Below are 24,000 nucleotides of genomic sequence, written 5' to 3'. Positions count from 1 at the left end.
AAAACATTTATTTTAATGCCGTTGTTTTTCTAAAATTTGCAAGTATTTTTCAGTTTATTTTTCTCAAACATTTCCTAGATACATGTCTAGAAGCAAAATCATGTATAAAGTTCTTTTTTCAAATACTAACATTCAGTATATGTAATTAAAATATTTTAAAGTTTTTGAACTGCACATATTATCATAATTCATTTCTAGATACACATTTAAACATACTGCCTTTGTGAACTACAGTACTTGTTACTGTGCTTACTTGTTGAACCTTTTACTAGTCAAATAAAAGTAGTTTGTTTCTACTTTTTCAAGAAACCTATTGGTTAATTAGGCTATAAAAGTATTTTCATTTTTCTACGTACAATAAAGAGCAGAAACCCTCTCTAAGATGAACAAGAAGTAAATCGTCTTCTTGCAGAATACATGTTAGCACATAGGATGGAAAACACATAGCATCAGAGTCTGAATTCAACAACAGTGATGACGATTCAACATGGTAGTCAGATGACCAACAAGAAAGTGCAGTAGAAAGAGTTCAAGCAAATATGAGAAAAAAACTATGAAAGACATTCTACGCTTGAAGAAGCAATTGATGAACAGTTATTTGGCTTTAAGGAAAATTGTAAATTTCGTATGTATATACCATCGAAGCCTGATAAGTATGGCTTAAAGATACTTATGAAGTATAACAATAGTTCTAAATACATGATTAGAGTTATGCAGAATCTAGGAAAAGGGACGACACCAACAACTGACTACATTGCTGAAAACTTAATCTGATCTATCAAGAGATCTAATCGCAACATCATGATGGACTACTGGTTTTGTAGCATTCATTTAGGAGAAAAATTGCTAAGCAAATACCAGCTAACGGTTTCTGGGACGATCAGATAAAATAAATAACATTTTCCTTCTAAGTTCAAAGATACCAAATTTTAAGACAGAGAGGTGTTGACTAATCTATCTTCTTATTTGTTGTTGATGTAGGTAAGATGTCCTTTACCTAAGAAAAAGCTAATTGCAACGTTACACAGTGAAAAAATAAGAACTCCGAAACAAATAAACCTGAAGTGGTCATAACATGTAACTCAACCACAATAGCTGTTGAGAACCTTAACCAAATGTGTCTGAAAGCTAAAAGATGGACAATGGCCTTTTTTATATGTTGAATATTGCATGGCTTAACAGTGTTGTGATCTAATGCCACAACTACTTCAGAAGAAAATAGACGAAAAGATTCTATTAATCAGACTAGATTTTATGCTCTTGCTGAACGAACAGCTTTGACAGGAATGGCAAAATATCAGACATCAAAAGAGCATAATCTGAAAGAATTTGTAGACAACATTGGCATATGTTCTTCATGCCCAAAATACAAGAATAGAAGTTGTTCAAAAAGGAAAAAAGGACCAAGGAAATACTGCAGTGAGTACTGCTACAGCAAAAGAAGGTTTACCACAACCTAATGTGAGCTGCGCAGTAAACATGTTCATTTAGTGAACCAGATCAAACCATGATGTGATTTTTCTTACATAATTTTCACTAGTTTTCAGTAATTAACCAAATCCATATCAACAAAAAAAGTTAACGAAGGTTAGGAAAATGTACAAAATGTGTATACTTGTAAGCACATACGTGTTTTAAAAATCCATATTTAGTCATTATTAACATTTTTATCAAGGTTTGACACACTTTTGTACAATTTCCATAATAGATCCTTGTGTGAGTCAATTTTACACATGTCTACCAATAAAGGAGTTTGAACATAGTCTAATATATTCTAGTATATTGTTTCTAGTATATTGAAAGTATATTCTAGTATTCTAGTATATTGAAAGTGTTGTAAAGTGAAGCAAATAAGACTCCTTACTATTATTAAGAATCCCAGAAAACAATCCTGTTGTAAATCATAGTTGTTTAAAATAAAAACCGATTTCCCGAATACTAGACATAAGTATTGTTAATACATTCACAATATTACTCATTTTATCAATAAAAAATAGAGTGTTTTATATACTATAACTCTCTGAGTACCATAGTACGAGTATAAAAACAATTACAAAACTGCACTATGTCTCTCAACCACTTTTTATACAAAGTACTCAATGAGGGACATATAATATTTAACTTATAATCTTTTAAAATTATTATGTTTGGTATTGTTGTGTTCGGAATGAAATTTAGCACATTGAGCGATAAGTATTCTTTAAATTAAAACATTATTTATGTAACTTTACTTTTAAAGAACATTTTTGAATTAAGAAATGTATTTACAGTAATGGAAACACAACTATTTTCTTTCTAGTTATATGATGAATAAGAATACAAACAATTTTTATGTTACTATTCAACAAAACAATTTCTGAGGCTGACAAAACTTGGTCATGGCCACCGGCTCAACTCTAAATTGTATTTTGGTTTTATTATAAAAAATATAATGATCGTAATTATGGGATATTTTTGCTGGAAACACTTTTACATCAATATTAATGAATTCAAATGCTTTAGTAACTAATGTGGAAAGTCAACATTTTGTATTTATAACTGCAAAACAATCAATCTGCATTGTGCAATTAGGATAACCAGTCTTTTTTGTGTAAATAATAGGTTCACAAACAAACTGGCTGGTATTTTAACATATTATTCTAATGTCCAAAAATCACATGCTGGTCCTCAAAGTGTTAAACAATATTAATTTTAAAATGTATTAATTATGAGCCTGTAAAAGTATGTTTTACGAGAACATTGAACAACTTTTTCATACTAGAGCATTCTTTCTAAATATATACAATTTAAATGTGCAACTTATTAAATTAGTATTACAATGAGGTCAGTGACCTCTTCGTGTTTCAAAACAGGGCAACATGGCATTTAAGGAATTGATCCAAATATTGAAGGAATTTAGCATCACTTGGCCAGTGTCCAAGTACTTATACACCACATACATCAGCACTGCCAGACTAACTCTCCTGAAGCTAGCAGCAATTGCGTAGCAGGTTACCTCACGTCCGTGGCACAGTGCCACCAGCTGTTCTAAATTAAATCAGTGACAACAAAAAATTAGATGAATGATTAACAGAGGTAAACCAGCTGAAACTGATGACTTCCAACATGTACTACAGATATCTCAAATAAAAAAAATGCTTATAAATTTAATAAAATGACTTTCAAACTTAAAAACTTAGAAAAAGGTTACTAAATGGAAAGTTGAGCGTGGGCCATTGTTCTCATAGCATTTTATTCTAAGATTATTGAGCAATTTGGCACAGCCACAGAGAGCAGCCATCTGCATCAAGGTTCCCCTTTCCAACTCGGCATATTGTATTAAAACCCCTTCCCCAACCCGATCTATAAAATAAAATTAATCAAACAAATTTGTGCAAAAGTGGTGGAAAAGTACTGCAACAGCTGTGTACTATATTTACTACACGTGTTTGGTTCTTAGATAAGTTAGCCTACGAGATTCAACAGAGCGTTGACTACATCTTCCAGAAATCCAGTCTCAGGTATTAGGCAGTCACAGTGTGAACAGACTGAAAATATTACGATGTGAAAGATAGGATACGTGTAGATCTTTAGCAGCCACTTAGTGTTAACAGTAAACATCATTGCACCACAAAATGGACATACCTTATACCTGTCAGTTACCACAAAATCAAAGTACGTTACCACATGTCCAGCATTATGAACTAGGATTTTCAAAGAATCGGCTAATAGAGTTCTTGATAACAAACAAGCATAATATTCACTAAAGTCACATATTGAAAGTTTTAGGATTCCCTTATCAGTAAACAAAAAAATTTCCCTCTTACAGACCTAATATTACTGACTTGGTTTGCCTTACTAACCATGCCTATTGTAAATAATTAATAGAATTATGCATGCAATTCTTCCAAACAGTAACATTATCCATGATAATTGCTCAGCCTAAACAATATGCATTAGTATCTGACACAACATTTTTGAATTGGTAAAATTATTTTATGCTCCAAAGAAAACACAACATTTGTTGTAGCCTGTATTCAAACGTAAAAAGAAAGGTTATAAATACCCTATGTAGTTTGTTCAAATAAATTTTGCACCCTGAAAGATTTGGAAATTTTTGAAACAGCACTCTTTGGGTTCAGTTTTTTTTTTAGTGTAGGCTTGTGGTCCAATATTTTACCAAACCTACTGTTTGTGTTACAGTGGCGTAACTAGGACTTGGCTTTGGAGAGGGGATTACAGTGGTGTAACTAGGACTTGGCTTTGGAGAGGGGATTACAGTGGTGTAACTAGGACTTGGCTTTGGAGAGGGGATTACAGTGGTGTAATTAGGACTTGGCTTTGGAGAGGGTAATGAATCTGACTGAAGAGCACACCACACTGGAGGGTATGGAATAATCTACATTTGAATAAATAAGACAGGCCTAATTCAAAGTTAAATATTTAACGGTTATAATTCAAACAAGTTGAATTGCTGTTGTGCGAATACTATTTTAATTTGTAGGGCTCTTGGGGGGAGTTCTATCCCCCATAGTTACAACACTTGTTGTGTCATGTTACAAAACTAATCTTAATTTTTTAATTAAGTTTTGATGATAGTACTTTATTTATATCTATATACAGTTTCAAATTTTTTGTTCATATTTTATAGACTTAAAATATTCTTTTACCTGATTTGTTTGTGGCTTACCCAGATTCTCTTATTATTACAGACTCAATCAAACCATGTAAAAAGAAAACAATTGACTCACATCATCACAATTGTCTTTAGTGCAACGCTCTTTGATACGCAGATCATAGCAGCGGACAGTGTAGTCCTCTCCGCAGCTCAGGAACGTGTGAGGCTCATTGGGAACGGTGGCGATCTCGTATGTCGTGCCTTTGTGACAGTTGAACTGGTTGTGGCGTGTCTCGGATGGTCGCATTAAATCTAAAATGGTAATAATAAATAAAGCTTTAACATATGGTTACAGAAAAAAGCAGTAAGAATATTAACCAATACTACTTTCCATGAACACTGTAGACCCCTATTTGCTAGTCTTAGAATTATGACAGTTGTTAACCTGTATATTTTTGTCTGCTTATGTGACATTAGAGAAAACCAACTTAAGTACCCAATCCGAGATATGAGAAATAAATGCAATGTCAGAAATAAGTAATTGCTGGATGTATCTCACTGTAGATTAAGCAAAACACAAAACTGTTACCCTGTTACTGGTATAAAACCTTTTAATAGGCTACAAGATTCAATTAAAGAGCAAAAGCAGGATTTAAATCAACTGTTAAATCTCAGTTATTAGAAAATCCTATGTACATAAGTATAAGTGAATAATTTGAGGACAATTATCTATTGAGAATGATATCTGCGTGATTTCATTTTGTTGATTTTAATTATATTTGTTCATTTTAATGACAATTATTTATTTTAATGTTTTTGTTGATTTAATGTTGTTTGTTGCTTTAAATTTAATTTAATATTTTTAATGATACAATTTATTTAAACTGTATTTCGTTGATTTTAAAGAGTCTGTTGATTTTTATCAAGTTTTAACTTTAACAGGGTGGCCACTCAAAACCATTTTTCAAATTCCCAGTTTTTTCCCCGTTTTCCGGACAAAAATTTTCGATTATCTAGTCTATTTTCAAACCAAATAGACAACTGTAGTACTGTATTTAACCCTTACGCCAAGTGCAATGATGACGTTTTATCGTCACTAGCAGTATTTTCGAGAAATGCCACAAAGCTGCGGTGCTAACAAAATTTCTGGTTTAGGTTTTTCATCAAAAAATTTGTCTTCACCATCTTTTTTAATTCAATAAAAAGGTGCCGCTATTGAACCTTTATAACAGACAAATCAAGGGTTGAACAAATCAAGTGTATTTTTACCCCTGTGACAGCAAAATTTAATATGATGTTCCTGTGAACTCAAAAACGATTTTGACAAACATTATTATAATCATTGTTTCACAGCTCAGTTGCGAGTGCCACCCGATGTGTTGTTTTACTTATACTCCCCCCCCCCACCATAAATCCTGTCTCTATGAAGCACACTACTCTTATCAAGTCTCACTTTGCAACAGGTACCATTATCAGTACTTTACGGACTGTATGTTTCGTCACGGATAATTGATGAGTAAAGTCTCCATAAAATTAAAAGGTTACAAAGTATGAATTTCCTACTTGGTTTCAACTCAATGTTCATGTATTTCAAAAGTTTCTAATGTGCCACCGTAAGTACTTCATCGTGTACATTAATACACTCCATAGTATTTTTAAATGATTGAAATCACTGTCAATATATAAAATACTCCAAATAAATACTACACACAAACTAATGCAAAGTTAAGCAGCATTTAAAACAGATTATTGCTCTTATCTTACTCATTTCAGTGAGCAAACAAAAAATATATTGGACAATCCAAAGTATTTTTAGTAACCCTCTATGTATTCAATTTAGAAAATATTGGCTGTTGTAAGATACGATGCAAATTTAACAAAAATAAATACAGGAGAAGTTTGATGAACCGAGCAAAATGGAACCGGGAGGACTACCTTGGTTACGGAAAAGCTCACATAAAACAAAGATTGCAATACAATATCTTAATTTACTGAAAAACTCAATATTTAGGAATTATAGTAGTTTATTTATACAATAAGTTACGTGAATTCTTTATAGTGCGTTCTAAGCCTATATCATTATTGCTCGTACTAACAAGACCCAGTAAAGCCTGTAAATGGATCAACGTTTGACCACTGTGTTCCTTACCCCCTCACATTCTGGTATCTTTAGTGTCATTTTTTACATGCTTCGTAAAATGTTAATCATTTTAATGAAATGTCTCGGTTAATCTAGCAGCTCAGATAATCAAACTTCTACCTTAAGAGTCAGAGTTCAATTCAATTCAAGCTCTCTTTATTCAACAATGTACATATACAGGAATCGTGCCATAAAAATATATTTTATAAGTAACATTTCTACTTAACCATAAGTTTAAATACAAAATATGGTAATTCTAGTTCAAATTTATATACCACCCAAAACCAATCCAGATTTGGTTTTTGTCTACCAAATCTTCTAAAACTTAAATACGGTAAATATTTCGGTAATATTTGGTTTAATTTATGATTTATACTTGTTAGGCATTGTGACATTTGTGACTGATATAACTGGGTACACACAAGACAATTTACCTGTAAATAATATGATGCCATCTCCAGAGCAGGAGACTATATTTCTATCTGAACTGCAAGGAAGGAACTTGGCACTGAAAATATTTGCTCTGTGACTTGTCTTGTAATTTGTTAACGTCTGCAACAAAAACACTGTTGTAATACATACATAAATATTATTTTGTGTATGTATTTTTTACCTCTGGAGCATAAAATAATATATATGAACTACAATTAATTGGAAAATCTGGTACAGAAAACGTTTTTTGTATGACTAGTCCAGTATGTAACAAAACCTCTCCATAAAAATATCTGTCATGTATATTTAATGCTAATTTCGGTACAGAAATGACTTTCTATCTGAACTACAAGGGAAAGATTTGGCAATGAATTATTCCCATAAATGTGTCAAGGATATTGATGTTGATCAGAATTTTTAACATTATTGTATTCATACAGGAACAAATAAAGCAAAACAGACGAGGCAGATTTTTGTTAGGATCAAAACACACTCCGTCCGGTTGACAAACAAATATCTACTCGTTCCACAACATAAACTGGATTCAGCACACTAATAATGGGAAATCAGCAGTTTCCAAGAACAGAAGTCAGCAAAATTTGCTTGGAATGTTAAGCAGAGTGTTTTCAACTCCAGGCAGAAGTATAATGTTCACTTTCACATCTTAAAGCTGTATAACATCGACAAATAATCACTAATAGGAAGAAAAATTATACTTTAAGTGCCAAAATGTCTTAATTTTTTATTTAATTATAAATCATTACTGATGTGATTTAATATTATTTTGTAAAGTTATTAACGGAATCAATCAAATATTATCAAAAAACATCTAATTAATACACAAGTCAATTATTAGATCAATTAAATAATTTCTGAAAATCTAGAGTAATCAGTACAGAATAGCTCAGATCTTGAATTGAGTTTGGAGCAGAATTATTTGGTTCAAAGACCATTGAAACAGCCTTTGTTATAAATATTATCTAGCCGAATGTCTGAGAATATTCTTAGGTTTTCAGTAGTTCATTAATGTTTGTTTGACCATCCCAATTCCATACTTGTTTCAAAAAGACTTATTTAAATACCAAACGTTTTTCAAGCCTAATGTTTCCAACAACTACCTCATTCATCATACACTTGCATACTTGTATTCTACCTGAGTAAATAGAAAAATTGTAACTACAAACTAATAGTTATCAGCAATTAATACCTTCAAATAATAATATATGTGATATTAAAATACCACTAAACTATTAATTAAACAATCAAAACGCAATTAACACATTTATATAAATGAGACACATTTATGTACATACAAAAACAAAGTACAAGAAACAAAATTGTATTATGTACATTTGAAAGTGACACTAAAATATTATTTTTCAACATAGTCACTGAACACATTTAGGCACTTATCATAGCCGTAAACAAGTCTTGAAGTTCCAGTGTTATAAATTCTGCTGCCTGAGACTTAACCAGGTAGTCACATCCTCCTGTAATGATTTTATCTACCAGCGAATAACCATCTTTTTCGTAAGTCTCCAAAAATATCACTGAAGAAGCCATACGCTGATTTTATCTGTTGATTAGTATCTGTTAAGATTTCCAGTACCCATCTTAGACAAATTTATGGTAACTTAACTTCTGCATAAAATTCCATATGAAACACTCCTTGAAATTCAAGGAAAGCTGAGGGAGAGTTCTGTTATTATAAAAATGAATCAGCGATCTTCATTTATCTTCTCATTGACTTTAGAGACAATTTCATCAGACACAATGCTTGGCCGTCCACTTAGTTCGTCATCATGCACATTAGTTCGGACATTTTTAAACCTAATGCACCACTGACGCACTCCACCTTCACTAATCATTTCGTTATCATAAACATCATAGAGTTGGCAATAAATCTCAATTGCTTTATTGTGCTTACCCAACAACAACCGTATTACCAACCACACTTCACAAATTGTGGAATTTTCAATTGTGTCATACATTTGAAACTGCCACTGTAAACCAACAAGGAGTGACACAACCTCTTAATAGCATGGATGGATAGCCACTGATCGGAGACACACTCTGACATAAAAATGGCCGCTATAGTCTCACCCCTAGTGGCTACAGAGTGAAACGTATTCTACTTTCTGGGACAGCCCTCATATAATATACTGTACAGTACATCACACCTGATCCCACATTAATCAGCAGAATGATTACCTTGTACTTGTAAGCATGTCAGATGACAAGGTGCTGATCATCAGTTCTGGTTAACAGGAACTTCCGCGTGTCACTTCACAGATATACAGATCTTATACTGTACAGGGTACATCACACCCGATCCCAATCAGAGCTGGACAACAAGAACTCCTCAGTGTCGCTCCAACATATACAGTTGACACAGCCACTGTGGAAGGGCAGTGAGCGCTGCAAGCTCAGCTGCTGAATGTATCATATACTACACGGTACATCAAATTTGATCCCACATTAATCAGTATATTGTTTACCTTATAGTTGTAGGCATGTGAGATGACGAGGTGCTGATCATCAGAGCCGGACAACAGGAACTCCCCAGTGTCGCTCCAACATATACAGTTGACACAGCCACTGTGGAAGGGCAGTGAGCGCTGCAAGCTCAGCCGCTGAATGTATCATATACTACACGGTACATCAAATTTGATCCCACATTAATCAGTATATTGTTTACCTTATAGTTGTAGGCATGTGAGATGACGAGGTGCTGATCATCAGGGCCGGACAACAGGAACTCCTCAGTGTCGCTCCAACATATACAGTTGACACAGCCACTGTGGAAGGGCAGTGAGCGCTGCAAGCTCAGCTGCTGAATGTATCATATACTACACGGTACATCAAATTTGATCCCACATTAATCAGTATATTGTTTACCTTATAGTTGTAGGCATGTGAGATGACGAGGTGCTGATCATCAGAGCCGGACAACAGGAACTCCCCAGTGTCGCTCCAACATATACAGTTGACACAGCCACTGTGGACGGGCAGTGAGCGCTGCAAGCTCAGCCGCTGAATGAAATCCAAATTTCCTGCACCACAAATACGCTGTGAACCGAGCGAAAAGTAACCACTTCGCTTAGTACCGGCTTTTATACCAGACCAACATACCTTACCCTAAAAAGGTACAATTGATATATCATCATTGTTGTATTATTATAGTGTTGAAATAATAGTACACAATTTTAATGTTTCAAATCTAACATTTATTTTGTTATGACATATTATTGTACTTTCTTGATTTTCAACTAGTTTAGTAAGGAGGGTATTTTACATATATTTCAACTATGTACAATAAAGGATATGTACCAATTAATTCCTTCGTTATTATGTCTGACGAAGGAATTAATTGGTATACTCGTATTTTTATTAATATTAATATCAAACAAAGCTTTCATGCAACTCAAAGGGTACACAAAATACAAGATCACATGATTCACTTTTATCCATGTTTTCCTCAAACAATTAAGTTAATTGCAAAATAAATTTCAATAATATGTGATGTCTCATCAATCTAAAAATAATTAAAGTTAAGTACAAATTTTTAACTCATGTAACATTATATAAGAGTACCAGATGTACTTTTTGGTTTGTAATATTCTGTCACTAATGTTATTTAAAATTTTCTTCTGTCAGTATTGATATTCCACATTTAACTTAAAACTCTATACATACGTTCCTGTATAAAAGCATTTGGTCATATATTCTGAAGTTAGTATGGATGCTTGGAGAACCCACTTGTGTTCCCATAATTCCCAAAGATGTAATCCTAAGTTATTAATAATTATATACTCTAAAATAATGAAAGCAAATGTGCATAACAAAAAGATTATGTTATTTGCTTCAAGTTTATACTATTGAAAAAGAGTTATATCATTACCTGCCTTCTTTTGCATAATGCAATCCTTGTAATATAGGAAAACCACAAGTCTGCTTTGAGTTAATGACAAAGACTATGCTTTCTCAGGCCAGTTTAGCACCCTTTAAATTTTAATCTCCATAAATATATTCAGAATGATACATAGTCTAATATCCTTTTATTTTGTCCCACTTGTGACAGGTTTCTGACTAACCAAGAAACAGCTCTGATACGATCACTACTATTTTAATAACTATTAATGAACGCAACAACATTTTTGCTGACAATCAGTGCTTTCCTGACCTCAGATCAATTCCCAGATCTTCTGATGTCAAATCACGTTGGATTAGCTGGTATGTGATCGTAGGTCGGGAAAGCACCAATCGGATATGCCCCTGGGCATCAATACGAACTTCGGTGGCCCCGCACTTCAGGTGAAAAAAGAAAGACTCCTTTGAGATAGTACCTAAATTCAAGCTTAGATCATATGAGCACTCGTAAACGTCGACTTTAACTTTCTATATTTATAATACAAGTAAATATCTGTATGTATAGTCTATAACAAATAGTAGATGGGGACAGAGTGACTTCGTCCTCACTGTTATTACCTTGTTTTGCAAGGTAGAAAACAGGACCCGACTGTCATGACAAGTGACCACTTTTATAAAACGGTATTCATAGTGCCCCCCTAAGAGGGAAGATTCGGGGTTAATAATAGCAATAATAGGACTTATCCTTGTTTTTCAGTTGGTATAGTGTTGTTTAACGTGTTTTAAAAAATAACGTATTTGTCAATACTAATCTGCAAATCGAAATCGTGAGTTTAAAGCCATTAAAGACATTGTTACGCCTTCATTTCAGTGGCTAGCACATAAACGCAACCCGCCACACTGATAGTGTTTATTTGTTGAAAGGGTAGTATAGGACCCTATGAGCACAGCTAAATTCCTCCAACTGTACAAAATTTCGAACAAAATTGGATCACAAAACCCGATAGCTTCAAGATCACTGCTATAAAATATAACAGTACTGTCTATCAATAATACATTGAGAAATTTAAATTAAGCTGGGGTACACATTAATTGATTTTGTTTTATTTGTATCAGGACAAAACTTACTACCTAAGGGGAGAATACAATAAACGGACTCAGTTTTTATATTAATCATTATTATAAATTCACACTTCATACTATGTCAAATAATAGAACTATCAATCGATATCAATGTATCTAAAAAACGAAATAATAGTAAATAAAAATTAAAAGAGTTAATTCAACATATAAAATGACACATCATAAACAATAAAGGAACCTTAACCATTAAACAAACAATTTAGGATGTGTAGTAGGAATATTCTCATTTAGAATAAAATTATAAACTATAACAGCAAACAGAAATAGAGAAACCAAGAAAAACACGGATTGACATCTTTCTATGCTATTTTGGTTAGTTTTCTAATTTATTTAATGAAGAGACATAAAATATCATGTTTGCACTCTTAAAATGTGTTTACATTGATATAGATGGCTATTGCAGTTAACTATTAAATTGATCAATCGGTATCAATTGATTATATTACATTGATGGATGTAATTATACATCATCGTTTATTAATATCGATATAAAAACCTAGTCAGGTATCGTACTTTACCCCTACTTTAAATATATTTCATATCAAAATTAGCCTAATTTGAAAATGCATAAACACAACTTTTCCATAGAGGCTATCAAGCATAATAGACTAAGTCGGCTATGTAGAACTTAAGGATTCATGGTTACGTTTCTGAGTTATGTAAACATAGCACATATATTTAGTTGACTTGTATTTACCCATGCAACCTTTTATAAAACTCATGAAAAGTAAAAATAATTAAAACTACATATTACATCTGGCTAACCACGGTGGGAAGGACTGATTCGCAATTATATAATAAGTGGGCAACACTGCAATTTAATCAACTATCGTTTATAAATTTATAAATTATTGAATATAAAAACATTTGATCCATAGATAGTCATAATTAAGCATTGCCAACTGTTTTTATTTATCCGAATAATAATTAATTGTTGAAAATTTAATTTATTACAATCGAGTAAAATCATATACATACTGAGAAGGCTAGTGACATAGGAAAAAGCGATGGAGATGAACAAGCGATTTTTTAATTTTTGTCTCAAAATGTATTTTTAAACTTTGAACAATGCTTCAAATGATTACAAGATAGGTTAAATGACCTTGTTGGTGGTGATTAATTCAAGCATGTTGTAAATTTTGTCAGACATGTTTACCAAGTCATTTAATCATAAGTACTACGCTGCTTAAAGGTAGTATAAATAGTTTATTTATTTTATATAATCTTAAATACATACATTTCCTTTACATATAAAAATACAGCTTCATTATAACACAACTTTAAAAGTCTGTAACGTTATTCATGTTGACATTATTGTTACAAATTAATTCAAAGTAAAATTATGTAACTATCTGAGTAGTATTCTTAATCACAATAGCGATGTAGTCTACATGTATTCTTTGTGTTACAAGGAGTGGGTAGACTTTAATATGCGGCCTACACTCGTTATTCGATTGCTATTATCGAATGGTTCGATTGTTTTTATCCGAAGGATAATTCAATATTACAAATTATTTAACTTAGCATATGACTTCAACTTATTAGTTACAGTAATTTTTAATGTAAAAAATAAACAACAAGAAGTAACTAATATTTTGAGACTGTGAAAATGAGGAAAATATATAAGATATTTCTCACAAGTGACGAGATTTGTTTATGTAGCTTCATCATGTGGGTTTGACTCCTGGTGAGAATTATTTCCTCCATTTCACAAAAGCGGTTACTTATTGATATCAAGCTGGGCAAGTTATAAATATTGTAAGGTTTCTTTGATATCTAATTCTAGGCCACAGTTGGTTCTGTAATGTTATTGTAAAATTGATGTAATTAAAATTATAATTACAAGAGTCTTCGTGTTATGGTAGTTTTATTATAACTCTTTCTGTGTACGATTTTTACATACATCAAAGTTAGATAACAGATCAAACTGTTCGATAATAGCAACCGAATAACGAGTGTCTCCCCCGAGGAGTCAGCCATATTAATCTTTGAAAATAGAAAAACATACGTAAAAGTTGTTTTATTTGTAACATTTTATAAATATACATAGCCTAGATAGATAAGACATAAAACCAGCAGAACTATATTGCTATTTGAAATACCTAGACTATTACGTAATTTGGTTCAAAATTTTTTTCTGTTTTTTTAGATAATCATGAATATTGAGGGTTCGATAGTCATGATTATGGTGGTGGTTGCTTATTATACTGCAGCCATAGGCCTAACTATTAAGTAGTATTATGTATAACATATATAAGTAGGCTAACAAAAACAGAGTTAACTTAAATCTCATTCAAGTAGCATAGTTCTATCCTATAATCCTATTCTAAATTATTTGTTATGAAATACATTTATAGGCCTACAGTATAACTTATGGACACAATGAAACTTTAAATCTAATAAAAACAAACTCAAAGGCTGACCTAGGTGTAAAACAATATATTCCAAGTCATAAAATAGTAATAGCCTTAAAATTAAACGCTTCATACCTTTAGCACTGCTGTACAGCTTCAGTCTTGTACGATCGTTATATGGTTGTTCATATATGTGTCTAAAAATACTGTTTTTATATTTTCGAGATGGTTTCATGTTCAAGTAATTTAATCAAGATGTTACTATATTCAGTTCACGAAACACAACCTTTATCTGATGCTTAGATTTCCCGTTCAACACACCACAAACCCAAGCAACAACAGTTAGGCAGCTGCACCACTAAATACCTTTTTGTTCAGGCTTACAGACTACAGAGTACAGAGTACTATACAGAGCAGACAGTTTCACTTTCGTTTGTCTTACAAAAACGTGAGCTTCTGATTCTACGTCACTGGCCAGCTGCTGTTCTGTCAATTCAAATGTCAATAGAGCCAGCTGGTTTATATTTTTTTACCATGATTAGACTGTAAAATTGTCAAAGTCAATTAAAACGAGTGCAAGATACATAAAAAACTGATCTCAAAAGATGAAATTTCTTACTTTTCTTGTTAAAAGTTGATGATAAATCGCAGAGAAATGGAGTTTTAATGCTTATATACAGTTTTAAAGAATTCTTTCTTATATAATGGATAAGAGTACCAAATATAATAGAAACATACTTTGGTAGGCTGACAGATCTGCTATGAATAGGATTTCCTCCGATAAGATTAAGTCAAGCTCCTTATCGAAAAAACATCATTAACATCTATAACAAGCATCATTTACAATTAACCAGTTTTCACTCTCATCTACGCCAAAACGTACGATTCGGCATTGATATAGTTTTAATTCATTTGCCAATTTTCCACATCTAACGCCATTTTCCGTTTGGCCGGTCTCACATTGGTTTGATAAAATTGTAAAACAGTACAATTAGGATGTCAATGTTTACTCGTTAGGTTGACAGTATCTTCTCGTACTGCTTTGCAAATTTCTTTTGAGCTGGATATTACTAAAAGTCTTCCCCTTAATCCTTTTCAAAGAAAATCTTTCTATTTCTGATCTCGTATCAATTGAGCGTTGTCAATTGCTTCTCTTTCTTAATGAAACTAAGGCATAACCCATGAAGTTATTACTACTCTCAAATATATCACTCCATGCTATCTTTACAAACATTATATAAAAACACATTCTACCATATCTATATGGACCAGAAAGGGTTGTAACCTCTAGAATCATTATATTTTGTTGTTTTTAGTTTGTATTCCCACTGCCCTAAAAAGGTGATATACACATTTGTATCTGACGCTCTCAACAGACTACTTGCGTCGGAAATAGATTAAATGATAGACTATTCTTTAGACCGGAAATAGGTTACAATGGAAGGAAGTAGAGATCTTTAATTGTTATTGATTATTCAGACTTCCGTAAATCTATATTTTCACTATCGGCGTTATAAAGCGAACGCTAGCCAGCGACCACAGAATAACATAGACAGAGCAAAAATGCGCCAGTGAGTGAAGCCGGGGGTGCCGGGCAGACCGAGCCAAAATGGAGGCAGCGACAGGGCGTGAATTATGCTAGCCGGTGTCTTACACCAAGTGTTGCGAAGTTATTACAAAATTTTAGGTAAAATTAGACAGAATTAAATAGAAGATATAAACTTTTCTACACCGGGATGTAGAATATTAAACCAAGAAGGGCTACCAATATGGTAGGTAATGAAGATGGCGAAGAAGTAGAATTTGGCAACATCTAATATTGCTTTTGATGCAATGGAGTACGAAGCAGCTTACGTAGTTAGATCACTTACGTCTAAAATCATATGTGAGCGATGTGTCAATGTTATGACAAGTAGGCTTAATCCGTCCCAGAAACATAGTTTGAGTAATTATAAAAACGGAGGGGAATTGATCTAACCATCTCAAGGTGTAACTAAACTTTGTTTGCTTTGTGAATCTACTGTCAAGTATTTCAATGCAGCCTGGTTCCCTATCTTCAAAAAACATTTATGAAAAACTAATGCTAAGAGTGCTCAGAAAATGTATTGTTGTCAATTTGTTCTCTGACGAGTATTGTTTCGACCCGAAACCGGAACAAAAACATTTGATACAGGAAGTAGGTGATATAGGTTATTTCCAGAAAGGATTTTACTACAAGGTTGCACCACTACATAAAACGTGTCAACGATTTGCACAGTAAAATATTGAGACATCACCTTTTTAAGACAGTAAAGATTTAATACGGTTAAATTATGTAACAGTAACATATTGTATTTTTCACTAAACTATTTTTATCCAACAATGTATTTGAACAAGAATTTCACCCTTTTTTATTTTTGAGTATAGTAATAATTGTATGGAGATTAAAAATAGTTTTGTGTGGTATATCAGTATTGTTTGTTACCAGATTTTGTATATAGTTCAAATAAATACTTATAGTTGACAATACAATTTGTATTATTTTACCTTGCTGATGTTCATTTTTCATGGAAATCAAACTCTTTACTGTAGTTTAATATTACGAAAATATACTTAAAAAAGCAATGTAAACCTGTTCAGAACTGCCGCAATCCGGCAGCCTGTAACAACGTCTGTAGCAGTGGGATTTAGCGTTTACAGAACCGTATCTTCAATCTACTGTAAAATGTAGATGTAATTGAGCTAATTAAAAAAAACAAAATATGATCTGTAAAATTCAACTTTTAAAAACATAAATTTTGTTTAATGGTTTTTACCCTTTAAAATGTTGTATAATTAATAACAGTTATACTGCCATCTCCCTAAACTAATCCTCTTTCATTCCTTGAAAAATCAAGGAAATCTATAAGTGTTAAGTATTTTAAACAACAGTGTAATTGAAATACGTGCACTGCGATTTCAGTGTAAATTTTGAACTGTTTGAGCTTCTTATACCGAACCAATATGGCGGACCCGGATTCAAATCTCATAATGTATGGGTGTATGCAATGTCCTGTCTATGTTATTCTGTGGTCTCTGACACTACCACGGGACTGGAAACACCTTAGACAGGAAAAAAAGATCATTGATAGTAGTCGGAGTTGGAAGTAGTCTCTTTTTGACTCAAGAAGACTTCCTAAACTCACCTGTATGTTTATATTTTCTTGATCAGCGCAACAATGCAAACGCTACTAAGGCACTAGAAAATTGGGAGATTTATCAGACCAACGCATGTATATATCTTCCTTATAGATGCAACAAGAAAAACGTCAATACAAAACTTAGAATAACTTAGATCGGAAGCAGATTACAGTGGCCGAAAGTAGACGCTTTTTGATAGAACAAGACATTTTAGACCTATGAATGTACTATTTTGATCTGATAACTTGAATAAAACAGGTCCTAGAACTGTAAGTTAAGTAGTTCTTAGAAAACCAGACACAATTGACAAACACCTTTTTTTTCATTTTTGGGCAACAATAATAAATTGTGTTGTCATAAAAAAACTTGTAATAAAACTTTTATTCTGAAAAAATTGTGTAAATAAAATACACTGAAAGCAGATAGATGTTTGATTAAATGAATTTTTATTCATAAAAGTACAAAGCAAAATTAAGCGGAAAACAATCTAAACCTATTCATCCAAATTACAGTAAATTTTCAAGAGTGTCTCAGCTAACTTTAATACATTTTTTACTCGTTTAACGATGCCTCAGGTTGCTTTCTGAATAATTCAACGGAGCTTTCTTTTAACTGTGTAAAATCTTCATCACTACTAAGTAACGCCTCACGGGAATCATCTTTGACTTCATAAACTTTTTGCTTCATCCAACCCCAAATCCAAAAATTCAATAGCGTATGATTTGGTAACCTGGGTAGCCAGTATATAGAACCCCCATGACCCATCCTTTTATTTGGATGTTGATTCAAGTACGTGGAAACAATTTTTTTAAAATGTGGCGATGTTCAATCATGTTGGAAGTATAGCTGGCTTCGCGTTACAAGAGGAACATCTTCAAGCAGTGTCAGTAATTCTTCTTGAAGAAACTGTAAGTATGTCTGACCTGTTAAGTGCTCTTGAAAAATAAACGATCCAATCAGCTGATCATGAATATGTTATACACAATACGTTAATGCTAAAACAATGTTGAAAGTTATGTTCAATTGCTGCATGAGGCTCACTTCTGCCCATGAATTTTGGTTTCGTAATTGTTGCTACTATCACAAGTGAATATGACTCATCGGTAAATAAAATATACTTAAAAAAGTCGACGATGAGTGCTTAACCAAATGCAGTACTCCAAGTGAAGGGGAATTTTCTTCTGGATTTAAATGCTGTATTTTTTGTTTATGGTAGGGATAGAGCCTGTTATTATTGAGTGTTCTTCATACATTACTTTGCACAACCCTAAACCATTTAGAAATACGTGTTGTACTGATACCTGAACTATGTTTTACAGCAGCAACAATGTCTCCCTCTACAATAACACTATGTTGGTAAGAGCGGTGTTGGACCTTTGCTCTAGGAGGTGAACCTGTTTCCCACAATGTAAGAAAGCACTAATTGTTCTAGCATTTGGAATTTTGCGGTAAGGGGGGTAACATTGTCTGTATTCTTCAACAGCGGCCGTAACACTACCTTCACATACACCATAAATAAACACCATATCGGTGTAACATCATTCTGTATTTTTAAATCAACCCGTGCAGTATGTAAGCAGCACCTGAATGCTCTGCTAAAATCAATCTATTCTATTAAATAATTTTTCATATATGAATTGAAATTTACGATTTCTTAGTAGGAACTTAATTTGTTTAATGAGCAATTAACAAAGTTATTGTCAGTAAAATGCGTGTTGTACTGAATCAAAATTCATTTAATGAAACATCTATGCGCTTTCCGTGTACTTTATTTACGCTGTTTTGTTCAGAATAACATTTTTTACAAGTTTTATGTTTCTTGGTAAAATAACAAAGTTATTGTAGCCCAAAGATGAAAAAAATATGTTTTTCACTCCATGCTTTGCATTTGACACTGGTTTTATTAACAACTACTTAACTTACAGTTCTGGGACCTGTTTTATTCAATTTATCAGGTCATAAACCATTAGAAATGATTGAATTCACTCTTTAATCTATCTTACCAGAATTTCAGGAAGAACTTGTTTTACATGGTGAGCTGAAATCTACGTGAAATCTTTTGCTAGCCGTAACTTGCTAACAAAGCATTTCTGGACTCATTTATATAAACTTTTTTCATGTAGAATGAGCTCATACAGTTCCTACATATCTTCGTGAATCACCCTGTATAAGGTAAATACTAAAAAATAATTGATTTGGATGTAGTTTACAAAAGAAATATACTGTAAAATGATTAATTTTTCTTCATATTGCTTTGAAATGTTATATAATGTTAACACTGAAAATCGTGAGACTATTCTGCTTGCTTTACAAAGCTTTGTAAAAATATTTTTTTACTTGTTTTTCCCTAAATTGTCATTGTTTAATTTTCTTCTTGTTCAGCATGAGAAGTATACTAAATTATAATAACTGTGAAATATATTTATTCATGCATTAAACTATAACATCTTTTTTATAGCAACCACACAAAATTTAATCAATCGATCTCAATAAATAAGTAACACATAGCGTGTATTAAAAACAATTGAAAAAGTTTTCAGCACTGATTTTAACTACTATAAACATGAAAAAATCGAATACTACAAATAACTTAATATAGTCAAATAATAATGCAATACTCAGTCAAAAATAAACTGTGTAGTTATTTGTCATTTACAGGTGACTTACATATACAGTAGAGTCCCGTTAATCCGAACCCCTATTCGGATTATGTGATTGTTCGGATTAGCCAGAATTACAGAAAAATATGGTTTTAAACTTGAGAATGGGTCTATTTTGTTATAGAATTATCAACATTGTTTATTAAAACATGTTTTATGACTGTTGCATTGTATTTCTTGACAAATAAACGTGTTTGCGAATACTAAGCACATTTACCGTATTTAGTGTGAGAGTTCTATTGTTAAGCAATGTGAGTCATCCAATAAACTCTCTTCAATGTGACAAAAGACAATAACTGAATTTATGTCTTTTAACAATTAATATTATACTCAATAATATTATCAGTACTGTACGTCCAATTTTTGTTTGATTTCACTTCTTAATACAGTAATATAACTCATACTTAACCTATAAGTTTCAATTTGGTACTGTATTTAACTTCATTATTTATGGACTGTACCGTACACAACTTGTCTTAATAAAATACTGTATGTCAATTTAATTAAAGTTTTCTTTGTTTATATATGAAATGATGCACCCATTTTCATTTTTTAAGTAATTAGTTCCTATAACTGTTCATTATCGTTATAAATAATTCCTCCTGGACCTGTTCGGATTAACCGACGTTCGGATTACACGTGTTCGGATTAGCGGGACTCCACTGTAGAAGCACAGAAAACACTGATGATTTTAAAAAATTATATAAAATTTAGTTTACAACTTTATTAGAAAAATTGATTCTGTATGATTGTTCTGGCACAGCATAAGTGACAGTTTTGTTGTTGTTTATATTTTAAAATAATTCATTTACAAATATGACTGTACGATGGAACACTGGGATTTTACATACTGTAGATATTTCTTTCCGTTCATACAGAATTAGGAGTTTATCCAGATGTTTTTGGTGTCTGTATGCGTGAATTTTGGGATTGAAAGATTTAACAACTACAATATTTTTTATTTTGTTGATTTTGTTGGGCTATTTTAGGCATTTAAAACTATTATTAAGGACCCAACAGGTCTCCTCGATGTGTCACTTAAATCTAGGCAACTTTATAGATGTCCAAGCGCGGTGTGCTTATCACAAATGTCCAAATTTTATGTTAAATTAAATAACAATTTTACAATAGCTTTACAGGCTTTACTTTTCTTTTTCCATTGATAGAGAAGGAACTGTTTCCGTGATGATGAAGATACTTTGACGTGCAGATCCTATTTATTGCTGTTTGTGTCCTTCCTAATAAGTAATATACGATTTTACTTACATTAAAACATTAAACCAATATTTAACACTTTTATTATTTTGTGAGGCCTTTCGATATCAAAGATATCTTCTTCAGACACATCACAAAAGTAAAGAAGATATCTTTGATATCGAAAGGCCTCACAAAATAATAAAAGTGTTAAATATTGGTTTAATGATTTAATGTAAGTAAGTTATCAGTACCAATATAAGCTCCATCTACAACATTTCAATATACGATTTGTAAATGTAAAATATATACTGAATCTTCAGTTTAATACATCTCTCATATAGTGCCTGGCATATTATACAAATCTTGCACATGCAATTTCATGATAACTAACTACTAAAATAGTGTGCACTTCAGCAGAACCTATTTTATACAATTTTAATTTACCGTAATTCCAGGCATTTCTGTGAATGGATGTAATAATCCATTCTTATTCTAGTGGCTGTGCTGCTTAACTACAATAGCTATTTGAATAAAGACTGCAACTTTACCCCAAATAACGTGCACTTTAATAACTCTTTCAGCATAGTCAGAATAAAGATGACGTCAGGTTTGGTATTTCATAAGTCCACTTGCTTATTGGTTCAATGTTATGAAGTTAACATATAAAAATCTCTCTGAAAAGAGTACAGGAATTACTAAAATCCACATTAAATATTTTAAAAGTTGTGGAAACACTAATTGTATATTAAGTGGAATCTAAAGCCCTTTTCTGTTTTGCTCTAAGATACCTACAGCTGTTATACAGTTTGACTTTTATTAACATCCATCTGCTGAAACAGAGAGTGTGACAGTTAAGGGAATTGACAGATAACATAAATAGAAAAAGAAAAATATAAATTATCAGTGTAAAGGGAAATTTCAATTTCCTCTTGAGTCGAAAATTAAAAAACAAATCAATAGAAACTACTGAAAAAATTCCCTACTGAAAGTTACATAACCTTACAAGAATGAAGAGCTTAGGTTTACAAGTAATCTTTAATTTTCTTCTGCTTGTCTCTTTGATGCTCATGCTTTTGTCACAGCAATTACGCATCTCTCCTATTTGGTTTTCACAACAGCATCTCTCCTCTGGTTTTCACAACACTGACGGGTGTTACAGGCTATTGATAATTCAAGATAAATATTTTGCAAAAATGTATGTAGAACCTTTATTTGATTTGATAAAAAATTCCCTACTGAAAGTTACATAACCTTACAAGAATGAAGAGCTTAGGTTTACAAGTAATCTTTAATTTTCTTCTGCTTGTCTCTTTGATGCTCATGCTTTTGTCACAGCAATTACGCATCTCTTCTATTTGGTTTTCACAACAGCATCTCTCCTCTGGTTTTCACAACACTGACGGGTGTTACAGGCTATTGATAATTCAAGATAAATATTTTGCAAAAATGTATGTAGAACCTTTATTTGATTGATAACGGCTAAAGAACTTATCAAAGGCATGTATATGTACTTTCTCCATACCATATTTAGTCCAGAGTTGCGATGTTCACCAGTGGCATAACTGAGAGAGGGGGGGTTGAGAAATGAGAGGAATAGAACCTTCAAATAAATCATTTACAAATTACATGAATAACGGCAATCCAACTTGTTTTAAATGCAGCAACTAAATGTTTTACTTTGGATTGGGCCTTTTAATTTATAAAATTATATTTATTTCATACCCCTGGTGTGGTGTGCTATTCAATCAGATTCATCCCCCAAAGCCCAGTCCTAACCACGCCACTGATGCTCAGTCTTATTGCTGCTTATGGGATATTTCTTAAACTTTACACTTTACAGTACACGATATTAAAAACTAATTAGAAAAAACTTAATGAACTCTATAATCAGAGAATTCTAAAACTCTTTTTCATGTTGCTCTATAATACATAATACCTGAGATAGAACCATTTTTAAAACTTAACAGGATGTCATCTTGAAACCTTAAAAAATATTGAAAAATTTGCTGTTTGAAATTACTCTGGATGTTTATTTTTTGTCCATGTAATGGAACAGTCAAATAACAATTTTGCAAAAAATAAGAACAGCCACCGTTATGAAATTTTTATTTTATGACATTGGCTTATCCAAAGTATGTACAGGTATTATCTCTATACCAAGTTTAGTTTGAATGAATTAGAAATTATTCCATCATGAGAGTGGTTGCAATAGGCAGATTTCTATTAATTGTAGAAATAGAAATCTTCTTGGTTGTTCAAACAAGATTAAATATGATTTTTCAATCTCAAAAATCTACTCAAAAATTTAACTTTACAGACGAATGTCTCAGGATTATAACTAATTTTGTTACAAAATTCAATATGAACAATAATAATTCAATCAACCACTTCTTCTTTAATATTAAATTAAACTAGGAGGTGAGGATGAGGTAAAGAAATCGTCAATGA

The 24,000-nt window shown here is 32.2% G+C and overlaps 1 protein-coding gene across 3 annotated transcripts in view; it reads right to left on the bottom strand.

Moving 5' to 3' along the window:
• LOC124359739 (DDB1- and CUL4-associated factor 6-like) overlaps positions 1-14,956 on the bottom strand; it is a 48,524-nt gene extending 33,568 nt beyond the window's left edge. For 2 of the 3 annotated variants that reach the window (XM_046812736.1, XM_046812737.1), the window contains exons 1-4: positions 14,672-14,956; positions 10,068-10,222; positions 7,172-7,289; positions 4,731-4,909 (exon numbers count right to left, since the gene is read on the bottom strand). In XM_046812736.1, the coding sequence (XP_046668692.1) occupies positions 4,731-4,909; positions 7,172-7,289; positions 10,068-10,222; positions 14,672-14,771 (552 nt within the window). In that variant the 5' untranslated portion in view covers positions 14,772-14,956. Of the gene's footprint in view, positions 1-4,730; positions 4,910-7,171; positions 7,290-9,667; positions 9,827-10,067; positions 10,223-14,671 lie in introns of those variants that run through there. The other variant, XM_046812738.1, reaches the window with a different exon arrangement.
• Positions 14,957-24,000: the final 9,044 nt, after the last annotated feature.

Source organism: Homalodisca vitripennis, chromosome 4 (assembly GCF_021130785.1).
Source record: "Homalodisca vitripennis isolate AUS2020 chromosome 4, UT_GWSS_2.1, whole genome shotgun sequence".
Taxonomy (NCBI): domain Eukaryota; kingdom Metazoa; phylum Arthropoda; class Insecta; order Hemiptera; family Cicadellidae; genus Homalodisca; species Homalodisca vitripennis.
Note: the sequence above shows the minus strand (reverse complement) of the source record. Positions and strands in the feature narration are given on the sequence as shown.